Genomic DNA, 16782 nt, shown 5'->3' with positions numbered 1-16782 from the left:
AGACCGGGCTTCAAATCCTGACAAAGTGTGGGTGGGTGACTATTTCTGCTTGATTTCTTGTTCAAACTCCTTTGAAGTCTGATTTTTTTTTCCCTCTTCCCTCTCTAAGATTAGAGCAACTTTCTGCAGACCCCACCATGACTCATTCTCTCCCCTTCCTCCTCCCTCTCCCTTACTATTAACTCCTCCCTTTCAAACCCCTATGGCAGAATGCATACACAATATGGGACTGTTGACTGAAAGGTTCTGCTGGATTAAAGATGGACAGTCCCCTCCCTTAAAGATTGACAGCATCAGAAACCCAATGGAAGGTCACTATGTTGGAATATACTGAACAGTAGCATATTTGGTTTTACGATCTCATCTAGTGTAATAGTGTTGCATCCCAACTGCAAATATGACAAGCTTTCTTTTTAGCTGTAACAAGCTGCTGGGGCTTTAGCCCATAAGTGCTTCTTGGGCCCTTCCATCTCCAGACACAGAGTTGCCTAATTCTACCCTACTTGGAAAAGCTGAGGGATAGACAAAGGTTTATTAGCTTGCAAGATTTTTGTTTGTTTATTTAAGTTTTACTCAATGTCTGTATTTCAGAGGGCAATGAAGAGCCAGCCCAATTTTCTCTACCAATTCTTGCAGATTTCTTACATTACCCTAGTAGGGTCATTCTCCCTCCTCAAACTAACCTTCAGAAGAATTAAGAGAAATAAGATCCTCAATATACATAGAGAGCTCTGGTGACATAGTGGTAAGGAATTGCCCTGCCATCCTGAAGATAGGCAGTTTGAAACCACTAGCCACTTTGCAGGAGAAAGACAGGCAGTCTTCTTCCATGCAATTGACTGCTTCAGAAAACCTGTTGAAGAGTCCGCTTTGAGTCAGTTTCAACTCTACAGTACCCAACAACAATAGATATGGGCAAAAAAATTAAAAAAAAAAAAGTAGATATGGGAATCTGAGTTGCTACCCCACTATCTTCCCTGCAGATTTCCCAACCACCTCAAGACATTAATGAATGGATGAGGAATTGACACCTTTCCCCTGTGACAGCCTCCTCTTCAACCATGGAGAAAGCCTTACTGCCCCTGGCCATGACTTCTGACCCCAGACCCTTTAATCAACAACTCCCAGAGCCTCCAGACCCAAAATGTGTTTTGGAACCCCAAGACAGCCCTGAACTAGCACCCACCCTAGTGTGTGCCCTTTGCTGCTGCTTTGGAATCATCTACTGCTGCTTTGGTGAGGGCCCCGGGGGGCAACTGCCCAAGACTGTCAAACTCAAGGATAATGTCAGCTTTTTCTGCTCCTTGGCCATCTCCACTCCTCAGGGAACAGTCTGTCTTCAGTGTGATCCATGCCTGCCTTATCAGCACCTCTACTAGTCATTCCCTATTCCTATACCTTCTGGCTCTGACCCTTGACAGCTCTGTCATTTACCCTTCTCTTGTTTCCTACCTCAAAACCCTACCCCTAAATTACCTTCCAGGCTGAAGGCTTGCCACTTGTCCCCAGTAACCTGAATCAGCCTGTGCTGATTTCTTCTCACTTGCCATTCCCTAGGAGGACTGGACTTCCTAACTTACTCCTTTCAATGCATGAGACCTGATTTACCCTGATATCACTTCACAGTTCCTTGAAAGCCCTTACCCTTCCCAAGATTATCCTTTCAGCACCCTGCCAATTAATCAGCTATGCTGGTAGAGACTTATTTCTGCCTCTCAGTGCCTCCTGCCTCCCTTCCCAGGCTACCGCTGCTTCAAGGCAGTGATGTTTCTTTCCGGCCTGCTGTCAGGAGCTTTGGTGATCTTCCTGTTGTGCCATAAAGAGCGAGTGCTGGAAACACAGCTGAGCTTGGAGGTGAGCGCAGGCATCGCGCTGGGCATTGGACTCCTCTGTGGCCTGGTCACCATGCTGGTTCGCAGTGTCGGGCTCTTCCTGACTGGTCTCCTACTAGGCCTGACCCTGGGCGCTGGAGCCTTGTTGGGTACGGAGCCCATCTACCAGCCACCTTCAGCTTGGGTCCCAGCTGGGGCCCTGGTGGGGCTGGCGCTGCTGGGAGCCCTCCTTACACTTCGGTGGCCACGTCCTTTCACAGTTCTTGGTACAGCCCTGCTGGGTGCTGCAGTGCTAGTGGCCTGTGCGGACTTCTTCCTAGAGGGATTGGCACTGGGAAGTCGGCTGGGCCAACGACTGCAGGCACTTCCAGCCCTACCGCCTCTCTGCTGGTATAGCTGGGTCTTACTTGGGGCCTGGCCAGCCCTGGGGACTCTTGGGGCCCTGGCCCAGTGGAAGCTCATGACTGAGGAACATGGAGGCCATACCAGTGGTAAGTTAGTATCATGGTACAGACACAGCCAACCTGTACCCATTCATGTCCTCAGTTCCCAGACTCGATGAGGGGAAAGGGAGAGATATATTTGAGGGTGGATGGGATGTTCCAAAGTGAATGAGCCAGGATACAAAAAGTTCTATTTGGAGGAGCCAAAGAAAGTCTTAGTAAGAATGAGAAGAAAAATTGTGAAGGGAAATGGGAGTTGTAGGGAACTATTAGAGAAGGAAAGGAAGATCTCAAGGAAGCCCAAGAGGAATGAATGGGAGGATTCCAAAGAGAGGTTCTGTTAGGATAACCAGGGGAAAGATGAGGCATGAGAGGACCATGACAGGGAAGTCAGGTGGGTTTCTCTACAGTGGGTAAGATTCAGGGTCTAAAGAAACCTCCCTGCATTTATATTGCCTCCTTCTAAGCAGTAGTCTTGAGCCACCAGCAAAGGCATCTCCAACTCCTTCGAATCCGTCAGCAAGAAGCCAAATGGCACCGGAGCCCCCCTGGTGTGGGGCTCTGTGAGGGCAGTTACCGCCGCCAGATGCCCCCAAACACTCGCCAGTTACCCCCCAACACCCGACGCCCTGCTGACAGCCTAGCTCCAGTGAGTGGGGAAGGCCCTCGAGGGATGGCACAGAGGGCACATGGTGATGGTCAGGGCGGGAGGGGTCACTGATCTGGGCCTTTCCTTCTACTCTCTGTCTTTGCCTTTGCAGAGTTATCTCCAGAGCCTTCAAGAACGCCAACTGGGGCCAGGCATCCAGGCCACTGCCCCCCACACTGTCCTGGACCTGGATTCTGACTGTGGTTCTACTGTTCCACTCAACACACATTCTGGTTCCAGCCAGACTTGAGCCTAAACTTCCTATGATGCCAGCTTCCCTAGGAAGGGGTCTGGGAAGACTAGGTGGACAGAGCCTGAACCCAAGATCCACATAAACTTCCCCACCTCATGGTCTTGGGGGTAGGTCTGTGCTGTTACCCAGCCCAGTTCTGTAAGACTGTTTCAGGAGCAGAAAGGAATTCTGGGAGGGAGAAGGGGGGAGGGGGGGAGAGATATGAAGTATGAGTATCTACCTCTCTCCAATAATAGAGATGTCTGGTCCCCAAAGCAACTGACTTTTAAATTCTCTTCAAATTAGGAGGACCCAATATACTCTTTATACTAACCACCTCAGTGTGCCTCATTTTGGAAAAATAAAGGGGGTTGTTTTTATAGGAAATCAGGGAACCTCCTATGGCACTTGATAGCTTTTTAATGGTGAGAAGGGCATAAACGATCTCCAGGACACCTCCTACCTATCAGTCCATGAGCACTTGGTTAGAGGTGGTTGGATTTCTGACTAGCCTTTCCCCCTGAACCCTACAGCTCATGCTCCTTTCTCCTACCTCAGTGGGGTTTGTTCATGGTGCTTCCCAAGTTCTTAACCTGGGGAAGATCACGAGGCAGTGTCTGGCTGTGCACCTGCCTCCCACAAAATTTGGCTTCCTGCTCCAAGAACCAAGCATCGGCTCTCCTACCACAGTCTTTCCCTTTTGCCCAAAGGAGCCAAGTCTTTGGGCTCTATGGGAGACAAGTGCCTTCTCTGCCTCTCAGTGTTGGTGAGATTTATTTCCTCCTTAACCTTGAAAGCATTGTTTAAGTTCCAGTCACTAACTCACACTAACTCTTCCCTACTCCAACTCTCCAGCCCAAAGCTTGTTCCCTTCTTCACCAGAAAGCATGAAGGAGATCTATTCCACCCCTGGGCTAGACAGTCATGAAGGGAGGGAGGAAGAACATGGGAGCATTTGAATAAAATGGCATTGAATACTGAATTGGGGATTCTGGCCTCTGCTGTTTTGGGAGCTTCTTTTCTCTATACCCCAAAAACCAAAAGTTAGCCACATTGACAAATGCTCTGTCCCTGAAAGATCTGAGGGGCATTTCCTTCCAAACAGGGTTACACACTCACATACACAAAGTCAAGGAAGAGCAATTTGCTTTTTTCTTAGGAAAATGGAGTTAGCTTTTATTAAACACACAGGTGCCAGACACTGTGCCCTGCCCTTCATGTTTAGAATTTAATTCAACAACCCTGTAAGATTGATATTAGCCTTTTTTTGCAAATGACAAGTCCAAGGTTCAAAGAGCTTAAGTAAGCAGTTAAATGTGCTGCTCAGGGATTTCAGTGCCATTATTCATTTTATTGGCTGTGCAGTTCTTCTGTATTTCATCTAGGAATAACAGGAATCCAGCCTCTCAGTCGTTGCCTCCTGTCAGCTAAAGGCCTGATTGGCACCTGCTCTCTACCATTGCCATCCAGACGGTAGATGATATGTTTGTAAATACTATAGAGGGCAAAGGTGGTAAGGAAATAAGTGACTTTGGTTACTAACTTAGAGCCAGAGAGGAACCATCCAAGAGGGAAAGAACACAGAGGCCTGCTGGCCAGAGCTGGAGACCATCAGAGGTCTGCAATCCAAAGGTTCATGTTATAATGGCTCATGGGTCTTCCTTGTGGTGCCTGCACCATTCTAGTAAACAACACTTGACTCAGATCTTAGGCTTCTGGGAGGGTGACGTTACTAGATAATGAGAGAGTGGTGAAAGCTTTGGCTGAGGAGATAGTGTCCAAGACTGTGGATGAGTGGTCCATATTCAATGTGATATCTGTGACTGAGGCAGTGGTATCTAAATTTATATGTGTGGCTGAGGAAGTAGTGTCTCCACCTGATGGAGTTGTATCTAAAGTCTGGGAACGACAGTGCATCCAGTCCTGGGCAATATTTTTGGGATAGCCTTTTTCCACCCGAAGCTGCCGATTGAGGCGCCAATACAGTTTGCCCTTAAAGAAGTAGACTCGACCATCCCGCCAACTCATTGCAGCTGAGGGCTGATCTGGCACTCCCGTAAACAGCATCTTGATTGGTTTAGGGTAGTTGCGGAAGTCAGTTCTTGCCAGCTCGTCCCACTGCCAGTACCCGGAACCCTGGGTGTGAATGGTGGGGATGAAGAGAAGGATGAGAGGAGAACTTTGGGACTCCCCAGTGGTCCGGCCCTAGCCCACTCCAACTGCAGACTTTTCCCTTCAAGAGCAAACAGCCTCTTAGGGTGATAGCTCCCCCCTATTAAAGGATTTGCCCAGCTTTTGAACTTTATACCTTAAAGAAGAAGACTTTTTGGTTGAGAGGCCAGTAGAGGGCTGCATCCAGGTTGGGTTCTACTCTATTTAGCTTCTTGGGGAAGCCAGGAGACATCTTGAAATTAATATAGCGCCATACTTTGTCTTCTGAAAGCATGTGCGAAAGAGTAAGTCACCTCTCTGCTCTTGGTATAACTTTGGCTTTTCCCTCTCATCCTGTCAGAAACTTCTTTGTTGTTTCTCCCTTCCTTTTATAGTTTATTTGAGACTCAGATAAGACTCTGTAACCTGACCCCTTACCCTTAAAGAAATGAATCCATTGTGTTCGAGGAGAGTAGACAGCAGCATCCAGGTTTCCTGGGAGCCCTTCCCAAAGTGCAGAGATTCGGAACAGGGGGCCCAGCCCTGAATCTGTCACAGTCCAGACATAATCCCCCTTGAAGGCATAGGTCTTCCCTCGGGGCCCTGTGAGCAAAAGGTGTGCCAACAAATAGAAAAAGGCAAAGACCAAATAGAAACTTGTGAGTGTTTCAGTTAGACAATGATATGCTCTCCTCAACAAACCGATTCCTCAATTTTTTCAACTTTCATCCAAGAGATTAAAGACAGAGGGGAGCCCAGTGCCCAGCCTCTCTTTTGTTGTTCAGATCAATCCAATTCTAATCCAGTCAACAAAAACCCTACCTGTGGCTAGGCCCCGTGGGAACCTCACCATCCCTTCCAATACTTTTCCTAGACATTCTGGTTAATAAACTGTCTGGCCTCTTGCAGTATTACCAGATGTGTTTTAGAGACTCATGCAGGCAACAATAAAGGAAATTGCTGACCTAGTCCATCTTTAGGAGCTCTAGTGGCATAATCCATAGGGTGATACACTCCTAACCAAAATACTGCACTTCTCTGTCACTTCAAATCCACTAGCCACTCTGCAGGAGTAAGATGGGTAGTTTCTGCCCATTAAGATTCACAGCCACCAATAGGAAAAGAAAAGGAAAAATAGTTACAGCCTCAGAAACCCAATGGAAGGCTTCTAGGAATCAGAACTGACTCAACAGCAATGAGATTTTTTGTTTGTTGGTTTGGTTTTTTTTTTTTAGATTTTTAAAAAAAATTTTATTATTTTTGTGTGAGTATACCATCAAATCAGATCTGACTGGTACAGGAGGAGATTACTCCTCCTTCCCCGGCAGAGCAGCTGGTGGATTCGAACCGTGCACCTCTGGGAAGCAATGAGTTTTTAATCATCTTTCATTTCTCTGACTCCTCACTCATACTCCAAATGACATTCATCCTTGGCACTGTCGTTAACTCCTCCCTAGATTCTAACCTTGACCATGTATGCTGAGACTCCATATTATTTCCATTTGTCCAAACTTCAAGGTTCTCAGACTACCCCTACAACCTGTGTACAGCCTGGAGGGGAAGCATCGCACCTAGCATCATGGCATCCAGTTCACCACTGCAGGGGTCTGGCATGGGACTGGGTTCAGTTGGCACAGGGGGTACAGAGGGCACCTCCATTTCTTCTTCTTCATCGTCCTCTATCTCTGGTATTTTCTTGCCTGCAAAGTGAGTTAATGAGTCTCGCAGAGTTAACGCATGACACTCAAGCACCTCTTCCCATTTAGTATAAGTTCAGCAGCCTATAGAGAGGCCTGGGCTTTCACTGGACACTAGGTGAGATGACAGTGTTATCTGTAGCAATATGTGTTCTTTTTGAGAGGTAATACAAAGGAGAAAGGAGGCTTTCTGGGATGTATATTCTCCATCCTCATGGGTGGCTGTGAGGTGAGACAAGCCTGGAAGGAAGATAAGACATGGAAGAATCAGAGAAAAACTATTTTAAAGACTAAGAAGCTGTAATGTAATAATCAGGCAGGAAAGAAGCCAAGCCACTTCTCTCCATGAAGGCTTGCCAGACCAACTTTCACGTTCACCAGGTGAAGGGACTGACCATAGAGAGCCTGGATTCCCGCTATATCATCATGGTGCAGCTTGAAGTAGGGCCGGTAGCCAGTGTAGACAGGGGCCATGAGGGCCTTGGTGTACCGGGAGTGCCCAAGCCCCAGAGCATGGCCTAGTTCATGTGCTGCAATGATACGCAGGTTCACACCCCGGTAGGTCCCCTCAGTCCAGAGCTCATCATCATCAAAGTGCACACTGCCCAACTCTGGGATGTCGGCATGGGCCAAGACCTTCCCTGAAAAATGGAAAAGGCAGACGTGAAGAAGGAAGGACTGAGCGGGAATATCCTCCTGCCTATTGTAAACTCCAGTCATCTCCCAAATCTCAAAACTCACAACTCTTGAGTTGATTCTGACTCATAGTGGCCCTCTAGGACAGAGGACAGTCCTATTGGATATTCTAAACTGTACATCTTTATGGAAGCAGACTGCCACATCTTTCTCCTATGGCATCACTTGTGAGTTTAAACTGCCAACTTTTTGGTTAGCAGGATGAGTGCTTTGACCACTGCGACACCAGAGCACCTCCAATTACTCTATTACCTTAAAATTCTTCTCTGTCTAATCAGTCTTTTCTCCTCCTTTCATATTACCCTGTCATTACCCAATTCTTTCAGAAATGACTTAATCCTATTACTTCCCAGCCACTATCTCCTCTGGCCCAATCTTCACTGGGGAGGCAAACTTGAGCCAGGGAATGAGGCATAATCTCTAAAGAAAAGGCTTGGCAAAGGCCCAGGTAGGCGATCAGCTGGCCCTCTAGGGAATATTAAAATATAATTAGGAGCATAGAGTACAGGGGACAGTCACAGGCTGTCTCAGAGATCTGTGAGGTGGGAGCAGGTCCATACCAGGCCCATCAAAGGTATTTGTGCAGTATGGACTTTTGCGGCCATGGAAGGATAGGCGGATGTCAGCCCAGCCAGCCTGCACCTCTTGGAAGGTCAGGGGGGCCACATTCTTCCAGTACTGAAAGGCCTGAAGCAGGGCTGCCCGGGCTGTGTCGGGTGGAAGGGTGGAGGGTAGGTTCAAGATGCGGAAGGTCAGGTGCTTCTTCCTCCAGCGACCTGGTTAGCAAAACAGAAAATAAATTACAAACACATAATTCCTGTAAACCCCAAGGTATTTACTTTGCAGAGCTCCAAAGCAACAAAGTTAGGTCATATCCTTCCAAGGACGTAGATGCTTGGTAATCAACACTAGTGTAGGCTTTCCCAATGTCACCCTCCTGTAGCCTTCCTTTCCCCAGGCTCAGTTCTTACCCAGCAGCAGATATTTAAGTGTCTTCTGGTTGAAGGGGTCTTCCAGGCCACAGCGAGGCTGCCTCATGCGGGCCCTTGTGGCATCATCCAGCTGACCTGATATTGGCAGCTCAGATACTTCCTGAAAAACTCTGGAAGAAAGAAACTGGATGTATCCAATAGGGTAGAAGACTCTGAACTGGGAACTGAAGATAGCTCTTGGTCCACTGTCACCCAAGGTTATATCAAGAATGGCTACAGGGAGAGCTCTAGTGGCCTAGTGGCAAGACACTGTGTTGCAATCCTGAAGGCATGCGGTTCAAGGCCACCAGATTCTCCTCCTGTGCGATTAACTGCCTCTGAAAACCTAACAGAGGATCAGCTATGGGCCAGTTCCAACTCAGCAGTACACAAGAATGGCTACAGGGGTTACTTCAACTTCCAGTGCTCATAATTGGAACTTTCTCTTCTATAAAAATGGTGACCCTCTAACTTCACATCCCCATCCTCAGTCTCTTTCACTTGGGTGAGGTTCCCCTCAGTTGTGCTCTTCTGCCTCTACTGCAATTTTTAACTTTCTCTACCTCTGGGGACATGCCTCAGGATCTGTCCTCCCTCAGTCTATCTTCTTACTGGATTCTCCGTAAACCTAGCCTGCTGTGCTTGGAGCCTATAAGCTTTTCAAGAGACTGTGAACATGTCTGAGCACATAAATAATAATCCATTAGATCCAAAATATGAATGGAAAACTACAAAATAGAAATAAATACTGACTTAAATATCCATAAAAAGTTGTATTGCCTTTCTACGAAGATGGCACCTAAAGCCAAGAAAAAAAGTCCCTGCCCCTCCCAAAACTGAAGCCAAAGCAAAGGCATTAAAGGCCAAGAAGGCAGTCCTGAAGGGTAACCACAGGAAAAAAAAGATCCACTTGTCACCCACCTTCCAGCGGCCTAAGACTCTGAGACTCCGAAGGCAGCCCAAATACCCCCGGAAGAGTGCCCCCAGGAGAAACAGCTTGACCACTATGGCATCATCAAATTTCCCCTGACCGCTGAGTCAGCCATGAAGAAGATAGAAGATAACAACACACTTGTGTTCATTGTGGATGTCAAGCACCAAATTAAACAAGCTGTAAAAAAGCTCTATGACACTGATGTGGCTAAGATCAATACTTTGATTAGGCCTGATGGAGAGAAGAAGGCCTATGTTCGACTTGCTCCTAACTATGATGCTTTGGATGTTGCCAACAAAATTTGGATCATCTAAACTCAGTCCAGTTGGCTAATTCTAAATACAGATTTTTCTCACACACAGAAAAGGTTATATCATGTCAACAATGCAACTCACAGTTACACACAAATTATACTTCATGTGAGATATGACTGAAAATAAGTGCTTTGGATATAATGTGGGAAGATTTAAAAACCAATTTCCATGGGGTTGATTGAGACTTACAGTGATGCCATTTGTTCAAAGTAAAACTGCATCTCAGAATTTTCAAATGGCTGGTTTTTCAGTAGCAAATTATTAGGTCTTTCTTCCAAGGCATCATTGGGTAGAATAAAGCCTCCACTCTTTTGTTAGCAAACTAGTGTATTTAACATTTTCATCACCCAGGGACTAAAAAAAGCTTAAGGCCTAGATGATCTAATGACTCTGCTACTCATCCTTGGATCTCCATCTCATCTGATGCCCAAACATCTTTAACTATGAGAGCCACCCAGCTGCTGGATCTCAACAATGTACTTGGAGCAAGCAAAAGTGGACCTAAGGAAAGGAAGAGATGAGAAGAGAAAAGAAGACCTTGTGACCTCAACTCTAAAGGCATGTGGCATGTGCTTTATAATATCTCACCTCAGAGCCTCTGTAATGTCTTCTGGCTTGAAGTCATCAGGTCCTTCTAGAGGCTTCTGTAGGTACCCATACTGCAGCAGATAATTCTATGATGGAGTGAGAGTAAGCAGAATGAAAAAGGAGTTAATCTCCGGGTGAAGCCTCTAAACAAGCTGTCAGGCAAGGACTTGACATGGAGGAATTGAAGAAGAGGCATCTCAGGGAAGGAGCTCAGGTAGAACCTTGGGTAGAACCCGAGAAGAAGAGGGAGAGTGAGCAGGGGCAAGCCATGCATTCAAGGATGGAAGAGAAAGGCAGGCAGAGTGAAGGTCAGGAGGGAGGCTAGGATGGACTGTACAGTGGCACTTCCTGCCCCCGCCCCCCTGGAGTCCCTCTTTCCCTGGGACTCACCACAGCTGCCTCCTTCTCTGCAGGCCCCAGGGCCCGGCCTGAGACTGTCATGGGCAGTAGGAAGCCCAGCCACAATTGCTGCCAGTCCATGGTCCACCAGGCAGAGAAGCTCTGGAGGCTGGCTGTGCCCTCTGCCCAGAGGTTCCCGAGAGGATAGGGGAGCAGGGCTAGGAGGGGGGCCCTTACCTCCACTTCCTCTCTCTTTCCAGCCTCTGGTCCTCTTTATAAAACATCAGCTGAGGGAAATTGGGGGGAGTGGCAGGGGGAGGTGACTCAGCCCAGAGATATGTTGCAATTCACTATTAACCCCTGCTCTACCAGAGAGGGGAAGTTTAGGGGAGCCCCCCCAATCAGAGTCACTAGGGTTGATGTCACCTAGTTCCTCAGGGTGCACACTTCCATACCAATTCCTCTCATACAAAACTATGTAGAACCTTTAGTAAATTTTAATAATAAAATAATATATGATAAATATAATTTTAAATTGTTTAAATATAATATTTCTTTAATTATATGAATACTAATAGTAAAATTTCTTGTAAACTTTTTCTAACTTGAATTATAACTTCATTGTTATGTACCACCAAGTCAGAACCAACTCATAGCCGATCCTCCATCAGGTTTTCAGAGGCTGGGGGGAAAAAAGAGGAAGAGATTGCCCATCCTTCTCCCGCAAAGCAGCTCGTAGATTAGAACCACTTGCCTTTGGGTTGGCAATGCAACTTCTTTCCCACTAGACCAACAGAGCTCATAATATTATTAGTTGTAGTATTATTGGGAGCTCTTGTGGCCTGGTGGCAAGAAGCTGTGCTGCAATCCTGAAGGCACGCAGTTCAAGTCCACCAGCTGCTCTGCAGGAGAAGGGTGGGCAATCTCCTCCTGTGTAATTAACTGCCTCTGAAAATCCACTGGAGGGTCAGCTATGGATCGCTTGTGATTCCACAGCAAACAACAATAACAATATTAGCAATGGATCAAAAAGTCTTTGTCATGAAGTTCGAGCTAACTCATAGGAGAACCTCCAGTGAGTTTTTTCAAGACTTAAATCACATGGGAGGAGATTGCCCATCTTTGTCTCACATAGCTGCTGGTAGATTCAAACCCCCAGAAAGTACACCACTTTTGAATAAGCGATACAATTGTCTACAGACTACACCACTAGAACTCCCTAGGTAACTGAGCAGAAGCCATTTAAAATTTTTCTCTTCTTTTCCTTTAATTGCAACTTCTTTTTCAAGTTATTGATAAAAAGTTCACATATATCAGTTACCATACTATTATTACTAAAATACAAAAAACTAGACAGAATTAGAGATGATAAAAACATCTGCAGCAACAGACAAGAATGCATGCTGGCTGCATAAGCAGTAGAAACCACCTTGTTTGAAGTGTTATTGTTAATTGGGCAATAATGACAGCTCTGATAGAGGACTGTCAAGAAGTTTCAAAAACTAAAATTAACAGTGCTTTAGCATTGTAGTTATAATGATACATTTAAGCTAGATTTATGAAAAGTTCTTTTGCTGTTATAATTAACTGCTGTTGTTGTTGTTGTGTGACAATGAGTTGGAACTGACCCATAGTTGACCCTCTCCCTGTTTTCAGAAGCAGTAAATTTAAAAAGAGGAGATTTCCCATCCTTTTCTCGCGGAACAGCTGGTGGATTTGAACATCAAGCTTTTGGGACAACAGAATAGCTTCTTACAACTAAGCCACCAGAGCTCCCTATAATTAACTATAGGAATATTTTAGAAAAAAAAGTTCATTTGAAACAATACCAAAAAAAATTTATATATTTTGTTGTCATCTCCTCTGGTCATATTAGAAAGCCTAGTCTAACATACTTTGGACATGTTGTGAGGAGAGACAGGTCCTTGGAGTGGGACATCATGCTTGGGAGGGTGGAGGGACAGCGCAGGAGAGGAAGGCCCTCCATGAGGTGGATTGATTCAGTGACTGGGATAATTGGGATGGGAGTATCGGAGACAGTGCGATTGGCACAGGACAGAGCGGAGTTTAGGGCTGTTGTACATAGGGTCGCTATGAGTCGCAAGCGACTCGATGGCACATAACAACAACAGTCTACACTCCATGCCCCACCCTAGGAATCCCACTGGAGCCCCTAATGTACTCGCAAAGTCCTCAGCTGGAAACTTCAAACTGTCCTGGGACTGGGCATCCAGGCAAAATGAGAAGTAGAGTTCTTGAAGAAACTAGGGAGAGAGATCATGGCCATTTCCTGAAGGTAGCAAGTCTTTTGGACTGCAGCCTTCATCTTTACCTGTGAACTACAGAACACACGCATACAAAAAGCTAAGATGAAGCAGTCAGGGAACTTGGGTTTCAATTGCAAGAATTAAGATTGATAGAAGGATTAATGGAAATGAGAATTATAAGGAGAATGTGGGAAAGTGTGATTGTTGTTGTTATATGCCATCGAATCACTTGCGACTCATAGCGACCCTATGTACAACAGTCCTAGACCCTGCTCTATCCTGTACCAACTCGCTGTCTCTGACACACTCACTTCCCACCACCCCAATCATAGAATCGAACCATCTTAACAAGGGTCTTCCTCTCCTGCGCCGTCCCTCCACTCTCCCAAACATAATATCCCTCTCCAGGAACTGCTCCCTCCTTGCAACATGCCCAAAGTATGTCAGACGAAGCCTCAGAATCCTTGACTCCAAGGAGCATTCCAGCTTCACCCTCTCCATGGTACACCTGTTTGTTCTCCTACCAGTCCCATGGTCTATTCAACACTCTTCTCCAGCACCTACAGCTCAAAGGCATCAATTCCCTTTCTATCATACCTAGTCACTGTCCAGCTCTCCAATGCATAGCACATAATTGCCAAGACTATAGCCTGGGTCAGGCACACCTTAGTCTCCAGCCTGACATCATTGTTCTTCAGTACTCTTGAGAGGTCCCTCACAGCTGACTTTCCCAGTGCAATTCTTCTCTTGATTTCCTGCCTGCTGGTACCAAGAGTGTTGACTGTGGAGCAAAGCAAACGAAAACTGTTAACTATCTCAATGCCTTCACCATCCATACTAATGCTGCCAATTGGCCCAGTTGTGAGAATCTTTGTTTTCTTGATATTGAGCCTCAATCCATATTGAAGGCTGCATTCCTTGACCTTCTGCAGCAAGTGCTTCAGGTCCTCCTCAGTTTCGGCAAGCAAGGTTGTATCATCTACATAACGCAGATTATTGATGACTCTTCCTCCAATCCTGATGCCACATTTCTCCTCATAAAGCTAAGCCTCCCAGATAATCTTTTCTACATATAGACTGAAAAGTATGGAGGCAAGACACATCCTTGGCATACACGCTTCCCAGTTTTGAACCCTGAAATGTTTCCTTCTCTGTTCTGATGACTGCCTCCTGGTCCAATTATAGATTTTGCTTTAGCATGATCAAGTATTCTGGAATTCTCATTCCTCTTAGAGTTAGCCACAGTTTGTTGTGATCCACACAGTCAAACGCCTTTGCATAATCAATGAAACACAGATAGACATTCCTCTGGTACTCCCTGTTTCAGCCAAGATCATCTAACATTAGCTATAATATCCTTAGTAACATGACCTCTTCTAAGCCCAGCCTGCACTTCTGGCAATTCTCTGTTGATGTGCTGTTCCAGTCGTTTTTGGATAATCATCAGCAGAATCTTGCTTGCACGTGATATTAATGATATTGTTTGATAATTTCCACACTCTATTTAGGTTACTAAAATAAAGGAAACAGAGAGGCTAAGTAGGAAGTAACCCATCCTAGTAGTCTTGTGCTGTGGGGAAAGTTTGCTAAGAAGGCAGGATCTGAGTTTTAAGGGGCTCCAAGAGAAGAAGGCTCTCATTTAAATCTATGGACATGGGGACTCCAGCAATGGGCTCAAACATATCAGAAATAGTGAGGATGGATAAGCCAGGATTCAGGTCTGTTGATCATAGGGTCACTATGAGTCTTATTTGACTTGATGGCACCTAACAACAACAAATGATGACTAAGAATTGAGTGAGATAAAAGTACTAAAGGACAACAATACAGGTCTTGAGTAAAATTGCAGAGCTAAGAAAAGATGCTCTAGTCAGTCAGTGCATAAACTCTTAAGAGTCCAGTTTGTTCACCACCAAATCCTTAATACCATCTCTAGGGTCACCTCCAGGCTTCAGAATGTGATTAACGAACGTTTGTTAAATGAATGACCCAGGTAAAAAAGTGGTGGGAGCCAGTATTTAAAGAAGACTCTGAATGCTATTGTTTTTGTTGTTGTTACTGTTATGTACCGTCGAGTCAGAACTGACCCATAGCTGATGCTCCAGCGAGTTTTTAGAGGCAGTTAATCACAAAGGAGGAGACTGCCCATCCTTCTCCCATGGAGCGGCTGGTGGCCTCGAACTGCATGCCTTTGGGATTCCATAGCAGCTTCTTGCCACCAGAACTCTGAATGCTATTACAGAGAGAGAAAAGAAAAAAAAAATCTTAGAATTGTTATGCACTACAGAGTTCTGGTAGTGTTGTCCAGAGGGAGCTGCATTGCTAACTCAAAAGCAGCCCCTCTCTGGCAGTTCAAATCCACTAGGGGCTCCAGAAATATGGGTAATCCTCTTTCATGTGAGTTAATAGCCTCTGAAAACTCACTAGAGAGTTAGAATGAGTTGGTTCCAACCTGACAGCAATGAGTTTGAGTAATTTGTAATAGTCGTCCCTGGGTTATACAAATGATTACATGCTCCACTACTATCCTGGTGGTTCATAATAACAAAAAATACCTCAAAGACAGGGTCATTCCATCTTCCGTACTCTTTGAAAAGTCACACCCCTGAAAACCCTATGGAGTGCAGGTCTACTCTCCACACACAGGATCAACTTGACTTGGGTTAACTAACAATTAACATTATGTGCTGGGTGCTTTATAGAATAGCTCATTTTATGCCCCAACCATTCTGTGAGGGAGGAATCCTCCTGGTCAGGGACCTCTCCAGAGTACTGAAGAGCAACGATGTCAGTCTGGAGACTAAGATGTGCCTGGTCAGGGCTATAGTCTTCACAATTGTGTGCTATGCATCAGAGAGCTGCACAGTGACTAAGAATGATAGAAAGAGAATTGATGCCTTTGAGCAGCGGTGCTGGAGAAGAGTAATGGACTACTAGTAGAACAAACAGGTTTTTCCTACAGAAATGAAGCCAGGCTGCTCCTTGGAGTCAAGGATTCTGAAGCTTCATCTGACATACTTTGGGCATGTTGCAAGGAGGGAACAGTCTCTGGCGAGGGACATCATGTTTAGGAGAGTGGAGGGATGGAACAGGAAAGGAAGACCCTCGATGAAACGGATTGATTCAGTGATTGGGGTAGTAGGAGTAGGTGTGTCAGAAACAATGAGGTTGGGACAGGATAGAGCAGGGTTTAGGGCTCTTGTACATAGAGTTGCTATGAGTCACAAGCAATTTGATGGTACATAACAACAAACGACAAGAGAGAAAGACTGTCCTACAACCAGGAGAGAACAAAATAGATGAATGACACCAGCTAAGAATCAAACCTTTATGTACGTTAAAACTTCTCCAACAAGATAAAAAGGAAAGCCACAAACTGGGAAAAAATATTTTGTAAGGATATATGTAATAAGGGAATCTATCTAAAATTTATAGAATACTCCAGCAACTCAAGAAGAAAAAGATGAACACAGTCACAAAATGGGCATGGGATATGAATATATACTCCACCAAAGAAGACATTTAGATGGCAAACACAAACATGAAGAAATGTTAAAAATTGCTAGCTATCAAAAAAACCCCAAACACCCTAGCTATCAGAGATGCAAATAAAAGCAACTATGAGAAATCTCACCCCAGTAAGAATAGCATAGTTCAACAGAGCAGCAA

General features: G+C 45.5%; 1 protein-coding gene and 1 pseudogene across 2 annotated transcripts; one reads left to right on the top strand and one right to left on the bottom strand.

Moving 5' to 3' along the window:
- Positions 1 to 1061: 1061 nt before the first annotated feature.
- On the top strand, positions 1062 to 3191 carry LOC102848755 (annotated as a pseudogene). Its single transcript, XR_438976.1, has 4 exons — positions 1062 to 1236; positions 1742 to 2323; positions 2746 to 2924; positions 3037 to 3191. The product of XR_438976.1 is annotated as a transmembrane protein 198-like (transcript).
- Positions 3192 to 4863: 1672 nt separating this feature from the next.
- MMP19 (matrix metallopeptidase 19) lies at positions 4864 to 11145 on the bottom strand. Its single transcript, XM_006897685.1, has 9 exons — positions 10898 to 11145; positions 10508 to 10593; positions 8672 to 8802; positions 8261 to 8476; positions 7400 to 7645; positions 6879 to 7007; positions 5746 to 5910; positions 5465 to 5592; positions 4864 to 5292 (listed from the first exon to the last, which is right to left on the bottom strand). The coding sequence occupies exons 1-9, from the start codon at positions 10985 to 10987 to the stop codon at positions 4864 to 4866; spliced, it is 1620 nt and encodes a 539-aa protein (XP_006897747.1). The 5' UTR covers positions 10988 to 11145.
- Between the last annotated feature and the right edge of the window lie 5637 nt (positions 11146 to 16782).

Source organism: Elephantulus edwardii, unplaced genomic scaffold (genome assembly GCF_000299155.1).
Source record: "Elephantulus edwardii isolate Elephantulus edwardi_28Jun2011 unplaced genomic scaffold, EleEdw1.0 scaffold00212, whole genome shotgun sequence".
Lineage (NCBI taxonomy): Eukaryota > Metazoa > Chordata > Mammalia > Macroscelidea > Macroscelididae > Elephantulus > Elephantulus edwardii.
Note: the sequence above shows the minus strand (reverse complement) of the source record. Positions and strands in the feature narration are given on the sequence as shown.

Coding starts and splice junctions, on each gene's coding strand:
- MMP19 (XM_006897685.1), bottom strand. CDS start 10,987: ATGGACTGGCAGCAATTGTGGCTGGGCTTCCTACTGCCCATGACAGTC. Junction 8,803..10,507: donor GACATTACAGAGGCTCTGAG/GTGAGATATTAT, acceptor TCTTTCTTCCAG/AGTTTTTCAGGAAGTATCTG. Junction 5,293..5,464: donor AAAAAGTCTTCTTCTTTAAG/GTATAAAGTTCA, acceptor ATTCACACCCAG/GGTTCCGGGTACTGGCAGTG.